At 43.1% G+C, this 13,156-nt stretch overlaps 1 protein-coding gene across 2 annotated transcripts in view; it reads right to left on the reverse strand.

The window, feature by feature from the left end:
- The window catches only part of PRKCE (protein kinase C epsilon), a 285,765-nt gene extending 273,742 nt beyond the window's left edge, over positions 1–12,023 (reverse strand). The window contains exon 1 of one of the 2 annotated variants that reach the window (XM_027681810.1): positions 10,961–12,022. In XM_027681810.1, coding sequence (XP_027537611.1) covers positions 10,961–11,308 — 348 coding nt within the window. In that variant the 5' untranslated portion in view covers positions 11,309–12,022. Of the gene's footprint in view, positions 1–10,960 lie in introns of both variants that reach the window. The other variant, XM_027681811.1, reaches the window with a different exon arrangement.
- Positions 12,024–13,156: the final 1,133 nt, after the last annotated feature.

Genomic DNA, 13,156 nt, shown 5'->3' on the forward strand with positions numbered 1-13,156 from the left:
AAGGCTTGATGGTCAGAACCAACACTTCTGACCAACATGTTCACAAGCAGTTCACAATACACTCACAAATTCATTCATACACAGTTTAAAAGCCAAGTTTACTACAGATATGACACTGAAATAACCACTGATGAAAAAACAGTTGGATAACACTTTCAATAGGCTACTGAATCATGAGCCTAAATTCTTCATGTAACTTTCACATATCTGAAAAATTTACAGTAGGTCTCAATTCTGAGAAATACAAGTTCAGTATTAAACATGGAAGGAATTCAATTGATGGTGATGTAACTAGCTAGTAGCACCAATGAATCACTACGTATGCAACTAAATGATACACATATTCTCAACAGTTTCAGCAACAGAGAACACCAGTCAAAGAACTTCCCACTAAAATCGATATAGGAACATCAGCTTTGAATCTGTGTGCAAGACAGCTTATGCTCTGTCTACCCTCCAGTCATTACTGGACGGCACTCACTACAGAAATACAATTTTTGTTTGTTTGTTTAAGGCATATTGATTTTTGCTTATTCACACATCTACTTACCAACAAACCAACACAGAAAAGTTTCTGAGTTTTTTGCACTGCTCTGGGCAACAGACGAACAGAGGTCAACTGCACGTGATACCATACTACTGTAGTAAAGTGAACACCTTTTGAAAACAGGACCCCACATTTCTACTAAATTATATATCCAAGAAGGCAACATGCTATCTCCTACCCAAGGCATCTTGCAGCTAAGGGGCAAAGCAGGCGCGAAGAATAAGCGTGAACCGGCAAAAAAAGAGCAGCTAAAGAGATCACAGGAACTTGTCTAGGTTGCTGATGCACCACAGAAATATTAAAAATAAGTTCAGATGAATTTTTATTTTAAAACTTTTTACATGGCCTTAAAAATGCATATGAAAAGCTACCTCCTAAATATGACCAGTAAACAATATTCTTTTTAAAGTTCCATATATATATATGTATGAATATATGTGTATATGTATACATATATATATACTATTGCGTAAAGGTCATCAGAAAGATCTACAAGGTTTGGCTCTTTTGCTGAAAAGTGTTGTCGCCTGCTCCTGATTCAATGGATAACACTTCTACAAAATCAGTATGAGGTGTTAACAAAATCCTTTTTTTTCCTCTTTCTTCCTCTCAGACCCTTGACATGGCTCTGAGAACTTGCCGGCACAAGGAGTAAAGGTGTAGGATAAAACTCAACAAAGATTATCTCAGCCCAGTGACATTAGTACATACTACTATCCCTAGATATTCTGTCTGAATTTGATTATTGTACTAGTAGTGCTCTAGCCCACCTACCGAGAAAGAAAAAAGCTCGAATGTAATACTACAATTAATACCAGCTTTCATGGAATTATACAGAAAAATCTCGTAGTTCCCTAAAAGTGGGTGATCCCAAACATTCTTAAAGCTATATGGGATACTCAGAAACAATTAGAAATTTAGGAACCATGGACTAGATCATAAGGGCTGTCCCTCTAAACCTGTCAACTCCTTGAAGAGAAACACCACTATATGCAAAGCAACAGGATCTTCAAGTCTCTCTAGCAAATTTTCCACTATTGCCTCTTCCCTTGAGATTTTGAGTTACGGACAGCAAGCAAAGCTGAGTTGATAAGCTGCTGTTAAACTACTGCTATAGCCTTTCACATTGGTAGGCATTTTCCTAATATTTCTTTTGGCTTCCCCAATCTGCCTTTTTGTCTTGTGCTTGGACTGCAATTTGTTGAATAAAGAAACCATAATTTCTCTTTATATAAAACAAAAATACCAAACAATACTAGATATTTTCCTATATTCCTAGGAGTTCCTGAAAATCCCAACAATCAGGACCAACTAAAATTTTGTAACAGTTGTTTCCATTGCTTGGGAGAGTCCAGTTTTCAGGGATAGATCATGTTCCTTCAACACCCCACTGAGTCCGCTAACACCATTTTGCCTGAAGTTCAAAGCTACCATATTACATTTATTCCTTCAAACACTTCTGTAGTATAACTGACTGGAAACTCAGTGGATCACTCTTGACTGAAAATAAGTGCTCTGACAGCCACCAGTATAATCAGCTCCCTGCTGCTTGCTGAGAAGCACAGCAGGGACATGCTCTGGGTGACAGTGGCTGGGCAAATGCCATAGACCCTCACACACTGGAGATGCTTCTGAGTCCTACTGACATGAGGAGCTTACTGGTCCACCAGAGTCACAAAAAAAAAGGGAAGGAGTCAGACTGATGGCAAGTAATAACAAGAAAAAATGAAGGAAAAGTTACAACAGACAGCTGGGACTTGAGTACGAGGTGATAGCGGTAGATCAAGGAGAAAACAGGGCCATGAGGTCAAACGTTCAAGAGGTGCCAAGGCACTATGGGTTACAAGGAAGGAAAAAGCAATGAAACTCAGACGAAAAGAAGAGAAAAAAAAGATTCCTCAATAAATCTGACTAGAACCACTTAAGAAAGAAAACAAAGTGGACCCAGCATGAATGACTTTTAGCCTTCCCTTTGCCAATACATTCTCAGACATCATTTTCAAAGACAATGGATCAATCTCACCTTGAAATACAGGGAAGTTGACAGATGCCTCAAAGACTTATGCAATGAATAAATTCAGTCCCAGCAAGAAAACTGTACTTGCAATAGATTTCTACAGAGATCTATAGCAGGACATTTCATTCACGTAGCGTGCTAGCATTGCCAACATCAAAATCTTATGCAATATTGTAAAGGTCACCCTATCATTTCTTTACTATCTTGAAGCCAGAACAGATAAAGAAAGATGGAGAATGGCAGCATAAAGACAGAACAGATGACAAAGTGGAAACTGAAAGAAAACAGGGAAGAAGAAAACACTACTGTCTTGCTGCATTTTAATCCACAAAACAAAGAAAAGCAATTCCAGCCATTTCCTCATCACCTATGCAAAGTATGCATCAGTCTTTCCTTCATGTTTCCACCATTGCATCTGCTGCATTGCTGCCATATCACTCTCTAAATACAAATATTAACATTGTCAAAGCCATTTATCTTTTAATAACATTAAAAAGGTCAATGTACCTAAGAATGAGGAGTTCTAAAGTGCATAGGAAATTCTGGTCCCCCATGATAAGAGGCTTGTAACATACTTATACTCTCAAATACTGAAAGACACCAAGCTGGAAACACTAAGTATTAAGTTTCCCTACTCTTCATTCAAGATATAGAGATACAATGGTGGCTTGCTGTTCAAACAATGCAGACATGAAATTTATTTGGTAGCATCTAGCCATTATTCATGCTTTTTTGTTCCTGCCTGTGATGAAACTGCCCAGCAGGACACCAGAAACAAGTAAAATGATTCTATTGTCTGGAACAATTAAATCAGCTGAAGTTAGCCGATATAAGGCAGAAATGGCTGCCTGCAAGCCTCCGATGGAATCAAACTTTGCCTTTTTTGATCCTAAAAGCAATGGACTTTCTTTATTTCTGTTCTTCAACATTTCAAGCCCTACAGAGTTCAGTGGGGAAAAACTCTTAGAACTGTGTAGCATTTCTCAAACACTGCTTCCAACAAAATAAACATTAAAACTCCTGTTATATTTAATGGGAACATGCCAATATCTCTAGGTTTTTTAGCTGTGCTATTCAGAAATATGTGAAATCTTGGCTTCTGTAACTTCTGTTAAATCACAGCAACGATAATGTAAGATTTTTCAACTCTTGGAGGAATGTGAGAGGACACTCAGAAATCAACTTTCCTAGCAATTCAAGCTAGTGACTGTGAATAATGATCAGAGTAGATAATAATTCTGCAGATGTTGTTACATCATATTCATTTGCATTTTCTTCACTAAAACATAGTGCAAAGTACATATTGCCACAAAACTTATCCAATCTGTAGAATTGCTTATTAGCTTTAGAGTTGCAGTTTCATATTAATATTGCTGAATATACTTTTTAAATCGTCTAGTGACTGCCTGCCAAATAGGAGAGTATTCACAAACACAAGGTTAAAACTTTTGTCAGCCTTCTGTAATGACTGCTTTGCCTCTAAAAAAACCCCTGTAATTGCTACAATTTCACTCAAAAGGGCACGCAAAACAACCCCATTCTTCAGGTTTTGCTCCAGCTAGACTGGCCAAAAGGCTTGTTCGATCCCCCACAACCCAAACTGGCAGTTTTCAAAGCTGTCTTTGGACTTCTGATCTTATTCCATATCCAGACAGTTCCAGCCCTACCTTTCCATGTGGATGGAGGGAAAGTCTCTTCTCAGTCCTCTCTGACCACAAATTTCCTATTACTTGCATACCTGTTGTTTCCAAAACCTCTCTTACCATGAACTGTAGATGTCTTTATCTTACAGTCTAATCATTGGGGTGGGAGAAAGAAGATTAAGATAGTACTGGGTAAAGCAGAACTGAATTCAACCATCCAATTTCAAGCCAAAATGCTCCTGCCTCTAATGTTTTACAAATTGTATTCACAGCCTCACTTCAAAACCTGAACCCCCTCCAAAAGTTCATTTAAATGAAAGTTTAGTTAGGGAGTGGAAACTAATCACATTTAGTTGCCAAGTCCTACAATTCCAACTTAAATCAAGCCCTCATTTTGGCAATATTTAAAGATTTTTGAACTGGGAGGACAGATACTTAGTTTGATGCTAGAGGAAAGCAGAAACCAGACTTGCATACACAAGATTGGCAGAAGAGTAATAAATCAATAAGAGCAAAATACAAGTAAAGGATGTTGTTAAATGTTATTTATTCTCAGTGTTCCTTTGGAACACAGGCCCCTATTGAGGAAAGAATTTAAACACAGGCCTGTATGAAATCCAGTGAATCGAGTGAGATCAGTGGTTTATTCCGTGAAGTTCTGCATAGTGTCTATGGAATCACCTGAGCTGGAATCACCTGCACTGTCTAAAAACTGGTATGAGAAAGACACGCAGGAATCATTTTCACCCCTCTTGGACATTTCCTAAAGCCTAGATATGAATCAGTACCTTTGAAATAGACTCTGTCACTGGTAACTTTGTTCTAACAAATACTTCCCAGAGTTTGGTAGAATTATTTTCACTATGTGGAACTTTGTATCAGTATTGCTATTAGAAGCAATAGGATAAGATTCTGATGAGTGGCGGGATCAAATCCTGACCTAAAGCTATGAGAATTCAGGGCTAAGTGAAATGCATGCTCCACTACACACTTTTCTTGCCCTAAGCAATTTTTTTCACATCTGAAGTGAGATTCAAAAGCTATACACTGAGCAAAGCAGACAAAAAAAAAACCCCAAAAGCGGGTCAGTGAGCAACATACGGCCTTCAACTAGTCAATTTGCCTATGCCAGCTCATCCCTGTCTCCTACATGTGTAGCTTTCTGCTGTTGCCAAAAGGGCAGCTGGAGTACGCGGTGCAGCAGCAACCATTCGTTATCCTCCTCCAGGTTTCTCTCCATGTCTCATCTCCTCCTTTCCCCACTTTGCCCTTTCTCTCTCCCTGCAGTAACAACCGCAGAGGCAGCATTTTCTCCCTCTATTGCTTCTCAGCAGGCTGGGAAGCACTGCAGGTAAGCAGGAGCGGTTAGGAGAGAACATTTCTAGCAGGCAGTAGGAGTAGATTTATGCAGCTGTAGAAACAGATTGATACAAGACAGTGGGTGAGCTGTGTGTGACTGTACTACATCCCCAGCAGAGAGGGAAAAGAGGAGGCACAGGAGGCAGACAGAATGGGGGAGAAGGCAAGGAAGACCCCTATCTGTACAAAGTTCTCTCCAAAATCTCCCAGCTCCTCTTGTCCATCACTCACCCTCACAATTACAGAGACTCTGTGAAATCCTGCTGAACCCCTGTAGATGTCTCACCCTTGTCCCCCAAAACTGACAGACCTTGCTTCGTGACAGTCTTGTCATGCAGAAATGTATCAAACAGTACAGCAATTTCCCTTTCATTTCAACAAATATGCTTCCAATAACAAAGCTTTTCAGCAGCCCATGAACCGCAGTTTAGATGAGATGTAAAGTTTTTGCAAGCAAAATCCTAGGCCTTTCAACACCACCAGAACAGATAAATTCAGCCAGTAGATGAAAATAAAAATGAAAATATACTACAATCACACTCTGCCAGCCCAATGCCAGCACTCAGCAGTGTACGGCACAAGCAGAGGTTAACACACAGGATGACCTCCACTAAAATGATGACAATTCCATTCTCTGTCTGCCAGCTACAACAGATCACCTGCTGACTGAAAGGAGTTCCCATTCCAACAACAGAAATGGCAGTAAAAAAAAGGAAAAAAAGCACCTAAGTAGTCTTGCCAGCTAATTCAGATTAGAGGGACTGGAAGGAGACAGTACTACTTCTCACATTTATGGACAGCTCACAGGACCAAGGACTCAGAAGAGCTTCAATCCTTCCCCTGCTACCGTCTTCCAGGTAACATTCAGCGCTCCAATAACCTAGGTGTTTAGCTGTATGGACTGCAACTTAAGGACCTAGTCTTTCCAATATGAAAATGTATTCAACAGTATACTATAAACATAACATAGAAATACGTAATTCAACAGTTCAACAAGTATGTAAAAGAGTGTACTTCTTCCCCATGCCATTTCCCATAATTCTTCATCAACTTGCTACTGAGATATTGCATTAATTCATAACAAACCTCCTTTATGCAATGGTGGCACAGTTGCATGACTAACTTCACATTGACTGGATTCAAGACAGAAGAAAATTAAACCTGTTTCATTAACCTAAATATAGTTGTAAAATATTTTCAGTGGAAATAGAAGCTCTTCTTGCTAAGTGTTGTGATGTCCTGACTGATTTAGTGAGTCCAGCTACTCAGCCAGAAAAAGGATTTCTTAGGATGACTCAATAGGTTTTCTCGTGTACAGCCGGGCTAATGGTTAAGACCCTTAGATGGAGTCTTTGGCACAGGTCCAGTCACACTGACTTCATCTATCGTCAACTCTGCAAAGTAGACTCAGAACCCATACTGCCAATCATTGACACATATAAACATTGATCATGCTAATTCATCAGAGTGCAACCACAAGGCTAAATATCAATGGAATTTTCCTTCTTGATCTCAATTCTACTGATTAAATGTAGCTCCATTGCCAATTCAAGTGAATCATTTACATATGCCACATGTAAGAAAGCTAGATAAAGACATACTTCATTATCACCTGAATTACCTAACTTAAAAAAATACAGCCAGAGCTGTCAAGTTGCTAGTTTGTTTTTCAATCAGAACTTGCAGGTTGTTTATTGTTCTGTATTTTCTCTTTTTCAAAGCATAAATTCACCAGCATCCTCTTGAATACCCAGTGCCATTCGGTATGACATTTTCTGCGCTTACAGAAAAGCCTGTAATGTCATAAATCCAAAGTTCTCTTTAAAACTGCAGCATAGCCATCACTAAAAAAATCTGCAAAACTGACACTTTTACTGTGCTGTGTCCATACTGATGCACCACTGGAAAAGCAGCCATCTTTTTATTGTCACTATAACTGTTTTAGAAACCCAAACAAGTATTTTATATTCATCTTACAAAAACCCTACAAAACTATACTTTTTGTTGAAAAGCTTCCATCCAGTAAAATCTGAATTCCCGTTTCAGGCCAGAATTTCAACTAATTTTCTTTGTGTGTGTATGTATATATATATATATATATATATATATATATATATATATATGTTCAAGTGAGTATACCTATCATAAGGTTAAAAACCATTTTTTGTAACTGTTGAACACTCTGTAGACAAAAGAAACCATGATTGTGCCTATCTATCTATCTATCTTGTACTAATACAATAGATGCTATCATGATTTCAAGCTTTGTACTTGTTTATCATTAGTGTTTCCACTGTAACCATGGCATCAGTATATAGCACAGGCCTAACAATAAGAAAAATATCCAGTATTTTCCTAAAAAACTCATCTCAGAAAAAATACAAGGATTTGCACAATGGCAAAATCAATCAAAGCTGGTGAGCTGGATAAAGAGAAAAACAGTTTCTTTTTGGGGGAAAAACCCAAAAGATTAATTTTTTGTAAATCTTTTTTCATTCTGGACTTCCTAAAAGAACCTAGAAACATAACCTTGACCCTAGAGCAGATATTATAAAACAAATACTGAAATTTCCTTAAAAACATTCATATGGTATCATATGAGACCTAAAGCATTAAAGCTATTAATATATTGACAAGAGCTGTTCTCAGCATATGAGCATTTTCTCAACCCTATTTTAACAGTGACAATCCAATCCTGCAAAAACTGTTGCATCATTCTGAAGGTAGGGAGGGGCAGCAGTGCAATTATACCAAACTCAGCAAGTACGTGGTACCCAGTTCAAACTTTCAGGATTGCTTAAAGAGAACCCTCAGAACGGCTTAAAAGACTTGATGATCTCCAAGTGTGTTTGTTAGGTTGCATTTATTTGATATTTCAGGCAGTAAGGAGGAATGGGTTCCCGTGATTGCTGCTTTTAATTTGCTTGTAACGAAGTTCAGAAAGAATACTACTAAAACATCTGCCTTAAATGCCAAGAGTGAAACGAAGGAAGTAGTCCTCTTATTAAACAGAAAAAAACTGATTGTATCGTACCAGCAGATCTTAGTCTAACATTGGTTTAGGCCACGTGCATTTTCCTTGTACTGTGAAACCCATTCACTTCGCAGACAACTCCTTTTTCAGGTTTTAATACAGACTACAGACACTGATGAAGATACCAATAAATCTATTAACTTCAGTATGGAGTCTATAGAGATGTCATGGCCACAGGCCTTATTTTAACTCAATGAAATCAGACCAAAAACCAGTGCAATTTTGTAAGAGTCAGTTCTTTGAAGGTCCTTATCTATTAACAATTCAATAAACACACTCAGTATTACAATTACGGTGACACACACAGTAAACAGGAAGATTTCGGAAAGGATAAAACACAATCCTATAAATACTTACCATCCCACCTATTCTAATTGTGATACAGGGAGGGTGGTATGTGCTGTCTATTGTATGTACCACATAAACACAATCCTAACTAGGAGGATTTACAGCACAAAACAAGGTAAGTGATGCTTCAGAACCTGCATTATATTGAGCTGACTAGTTATGATCCACTGCCATGTCCTCAATTCTGTCACATCAACAGACAACAAGCATAGTCCCTTCCCTCGTCTCCTCCCACCCACTGAATGCTGGACAGCAATGAATCCTGGTGCAATAAAACACAGCATTTATCCAATTCAGCTATGTAGTTCCTCAAAGGTCATGTTTACAATGGGCCTCAAACTGTTAAATTCCACTATTTATCTAGGTAACATGTTCAGATGTTTGAATTCACCTTAAATATCAGACCCAGGATGCATCCCAGCACACCAGTCCTACCAAAATTCAAACTTGGCATCTAGAACCTGCAAGGTCCTTCCAGATTTGGAGACAAACTCACAACGTGTGCCATGCACAAAAAGAAATACAAAATTATTCTTCTGTCACTAGAAATCTGTGATGATGCCCTCATCCCAGTGGTCTCAAAGATGAAACCTCACTTCATTTCAGGTGAGCCCAAACTTGATTATCATTCAATCCAGGTAAAAGACATCTGCAATACTGCTGCATTTGTCTTTTCCTGATATGGCTATTTTTCCTCTATCTATCACTGGCTTTTACCATCTGAGCTTACTAATGCCCAGCTTTTACAGCATCAGAATAATCTAGATCCTAATTATCAAAATGCAACACATAGGCAGCAAAAGTGAAAAATATTTTAAAGTTGTAAACACAAAAGTTTTAACAGCGAAGTTAATCAGCTCCTAATCAGCAAAAATAGAGTCTAACTCTTTTCATGCCTTTCCATCATCCTGCCGTCTCTTTATACCACTGCATTCAGTAAAGAAGCCCCAAAGAACACATGAAACTCAGAGCTATTAACTCTCAGTATTTTTATTTTGGTCCTGGGTTCTTTGTCTGTTTGATGAAAAAATACTGCCCTGACTAGTATCACTGACCATGACATATAAATACATAAAAAGATGAGTATATATAATTTCAGAAGGCTAGTCAAAGCAGGGCACTCTGAAAATGAGATGACAGCTACTATTGTTTCATTATACACTTCATTTAAAGGATATACCATTTAAGTGTTCAACTGCAGAAATGCAAAATGTGCATATTCACGTTTCCTGTTTCTTTATTGTTTGGTTGTGTTTTCCCTGTTAAATCACACTACCTGAGTATGTCAGACCAAGGATTTTCCAGCTTTTTTGTACTCTCACTGAGGCACACTAGCCTCTGGATCTTTAAAATGCTGTAGAAGCTGTTAAGACACATTGTGTATACAGACAACAGAATTTGTCTAGTTGGGCCTAAATTCCACCAGGACCCTTTTATCAGACTTGGGCATTTGAAGAAGCATTGCGTTACATCTGTGCATAAAGGTGTCGATCATCTGGGGGAAGGAAGGAGGAGCATCAGTTGATGCAGTGAGCTCTCAAGTGACACGAAGACCCTGAAGTGTCTCATATCAGAGGTCAGGTCTGGATTTTTAAGGCTCATCATTGCCAGGCTAACCAAGAGCGTTTATCTTGAAATGATGAAACTCATCCAAGAGCTGGATCTGGGTTTTGTGGTTATGTTCTATATGGATGCATTTGGTTGGGGTTTTTCAGACACAATAAGACAACTAGATTTGTATTTATGTAACATAATTTCAGAAACTGAAGTGGTAATTACAAATCTCTTACTTAGATTCAGCATATTTCTTTTCCTGCCTCGCCTGTAGACCACATGCATTAGTTATACAGTAACCATGACTATCTCAGTATAACAAAGCATGGAAATAATGAAAAGCCTTCAGAGGCATTACATGCCCTTGGCAACCTAGCTCTGCAAGACAGATGTTGCATCCTTAGCCGTGCCACTGAAAATCATATGTACATGTATGCATCCACAGCGCAAGCACTTACCCAGTCCTCGAAGTGACGGCTCCCGTTCTGCAGCAAGTCCTCAAACTGTATAGTGCAGTTAGCTACAAAATCGTCGTACCCGATGGGGGCATCATGGAAAACAGCCATCTCTATCTTCCTGCCATTACAAACGTCAGTGACAAATTCATCGTTCCAAGCAGGACTGTTGGTCTTTTGCTTGGTCGAGGTCTGCCCGATCCTGGAGTCGTCCACATTGAGGGCGATGTAAGGGTCCAGCAAAAAGGTCTGTGGCCTGGGACCCACTGCATGCCTCAGAGACCACGCTGTGGGTTTCAGATTCACCGCCTCGCAGATCTTGATTTTCAGCAAGCCATTGAAAACCACCATGGCTGGATGGCTGCACTTTTCCCGGGATCAAACACTCGCTCAACGCACTCGCACCGAGAGGGAGGGAGAGAGGTCTCGCCAATAAATAAGAGGGCAGGTCTGGGAGTGGGGGAGCAGGGTACGGTGCGGGTCTCTTCGCCTGGCTGCTGCTGTTACCTTTGATTATTTAGCCTTTGCTCTTGCGACACCCAGTGAATACATTTATTTTCTTGCCCGTGTTTCTAACGGAAAACAAGGGAGGGGGGCCGCCGGGGAGGGGGAGGCGGCCGCGGCTGCAGGCACCCCCGAATGCAATCAAAACCCAAGCATAATCAATCCGTGGGGCAAGCAAGAGCCTTCTCCCTTCACCCAGACCATAATCCTGGATCAGTCCTTGCAGAGGAAGCAGAGCCGCGATCCCGGGCTCCCGCACACGCCAGTCCTGCCCGTGCGCCGCACAACAATACACACACACGCATACACACGCACAGACACACACACACACTCACACAGATCAGAAACACCGGCCGACCCACCAGCCCTGCCTACTGCACAGCCTCCGCTCAGCAAACATCCACCCAGGGACCTTCCATCCGCGCCGCCGCCCGCAGCCGCCCGTCCTGCGTCGCCGCCGCCTTTTGCTCCGCCGCCGCCAAGGCCGAGGACCCAGCGGAGCGACCCCCGCGCATGGGGGGCGCCGGCAGCGGAGCGGAGCGGCCCGCGCGGGTCTCGGCGGGCTCCGGCTGGGCGGCCGCCGCCCTGGCGATGGGCAGATCCGCCACCGCCTCCCTCCCGCCTCCCGCCGGCCGCCCCCCGCCCGCCTCCCGCCCGCCGCCTCCCCTCGGCCGCCGCCGGCCGCCTCCCTCCGCGCAGCCCCCGCCCGCTGCCGGTGCCGCTCCGCCGCTCGCTCCAGCGCAGGAAATGCGCAAAAGACGTCAGTGTGTGTGTGTGTATGTGGGGCGAGTGTGCGGCGGCGGCAGCCCCGGTCGTGCGGGTGTGTGTGAGTGTAGAAAGTTTTGCCTGTTGGGGGAGCAGCGCGGCCGCCGCCAGCCGGGAACGGCGGCGGGGGTCGCGCTCCCCGCGCCGGGCTCGCCGCTCCTCCGCACCCGCCGGGCGGCTTTCCGCTGGGACCACTGCCTACCCCGGCCCCGCTCCTCCTCCTCACAGGGTAAAGTGGTAAATTGAACCAAGCGTGGAGAAAGCACTCCCGGACGCCTTTATTAACGTGCTTGACCACCGAGGTCCTGGCCGGACCGGGCGCTTCTGGCGGAAGCCCCTCGCCCTTCTCTCCGTGATCCCCGGGACCCCTCTGCCCGCGCCTGACGGGCAACGACACCCCCGGCCCTGTCCCGCCGCCCGACAGCGCCGAGCCCCTGCCCGCGTCTCCCCCACCCCCGCCCGCTGCGGTGGCGGCGGCGGCGGCAGAGACACCGCTACGTCAGCGGGGGCCGGGCCGGGCCGGAGGAAGAGTTTCCCCGCGGTGTGCGAGCGCCGGGAAGTGCCGTCCGCCGCCAGGGGAAGCGGCCTCCCGGGGCCCGGCCCCGCCCGGCCCGGCCCGTGGCCGCCCTTCCCCCGGCTGGGAGGCGATGCCTAGGTTGGGACAGAAACTCCCTGTTGCCCGCCCATGTCCCCGCGGCGGTGGGTCACTGCCAGCCCCTTTGTTCGCTGCGGATCACCTGGCCCGTGCCTGCCGCACCTCAAACCCCGGCGCCTCCGAACTGCTCCGAGCTGGCGCTGAGCGGGACACCGCGGGCGGGCGGTGGCCACTGCCCTGCAAGAACACTGGAAGTGGGGGGAAAAAACCCTTCTGAAAGAGTGAAAGGGTGCACGTACTGTGTTCTTGAACGTTATCTGAAATATGAAATATTT

This window comes from Neopelma chrysocephalum, unplaced genomic scaffold (genome assembly GCF_003984885.1).
Source record: "Neopelma chrysocephalum unplaced genomic scaffold, ASM398488v2 Primary Assembly neopelma1_61b, whole genome shotgun sequence".
NCBI classification, from domain to species: Eukaryota; Metazoa; Chordata; class Aves; order Passeriformes; family Pipridae; genus Neopelma; species Neopelma chrysocephalum.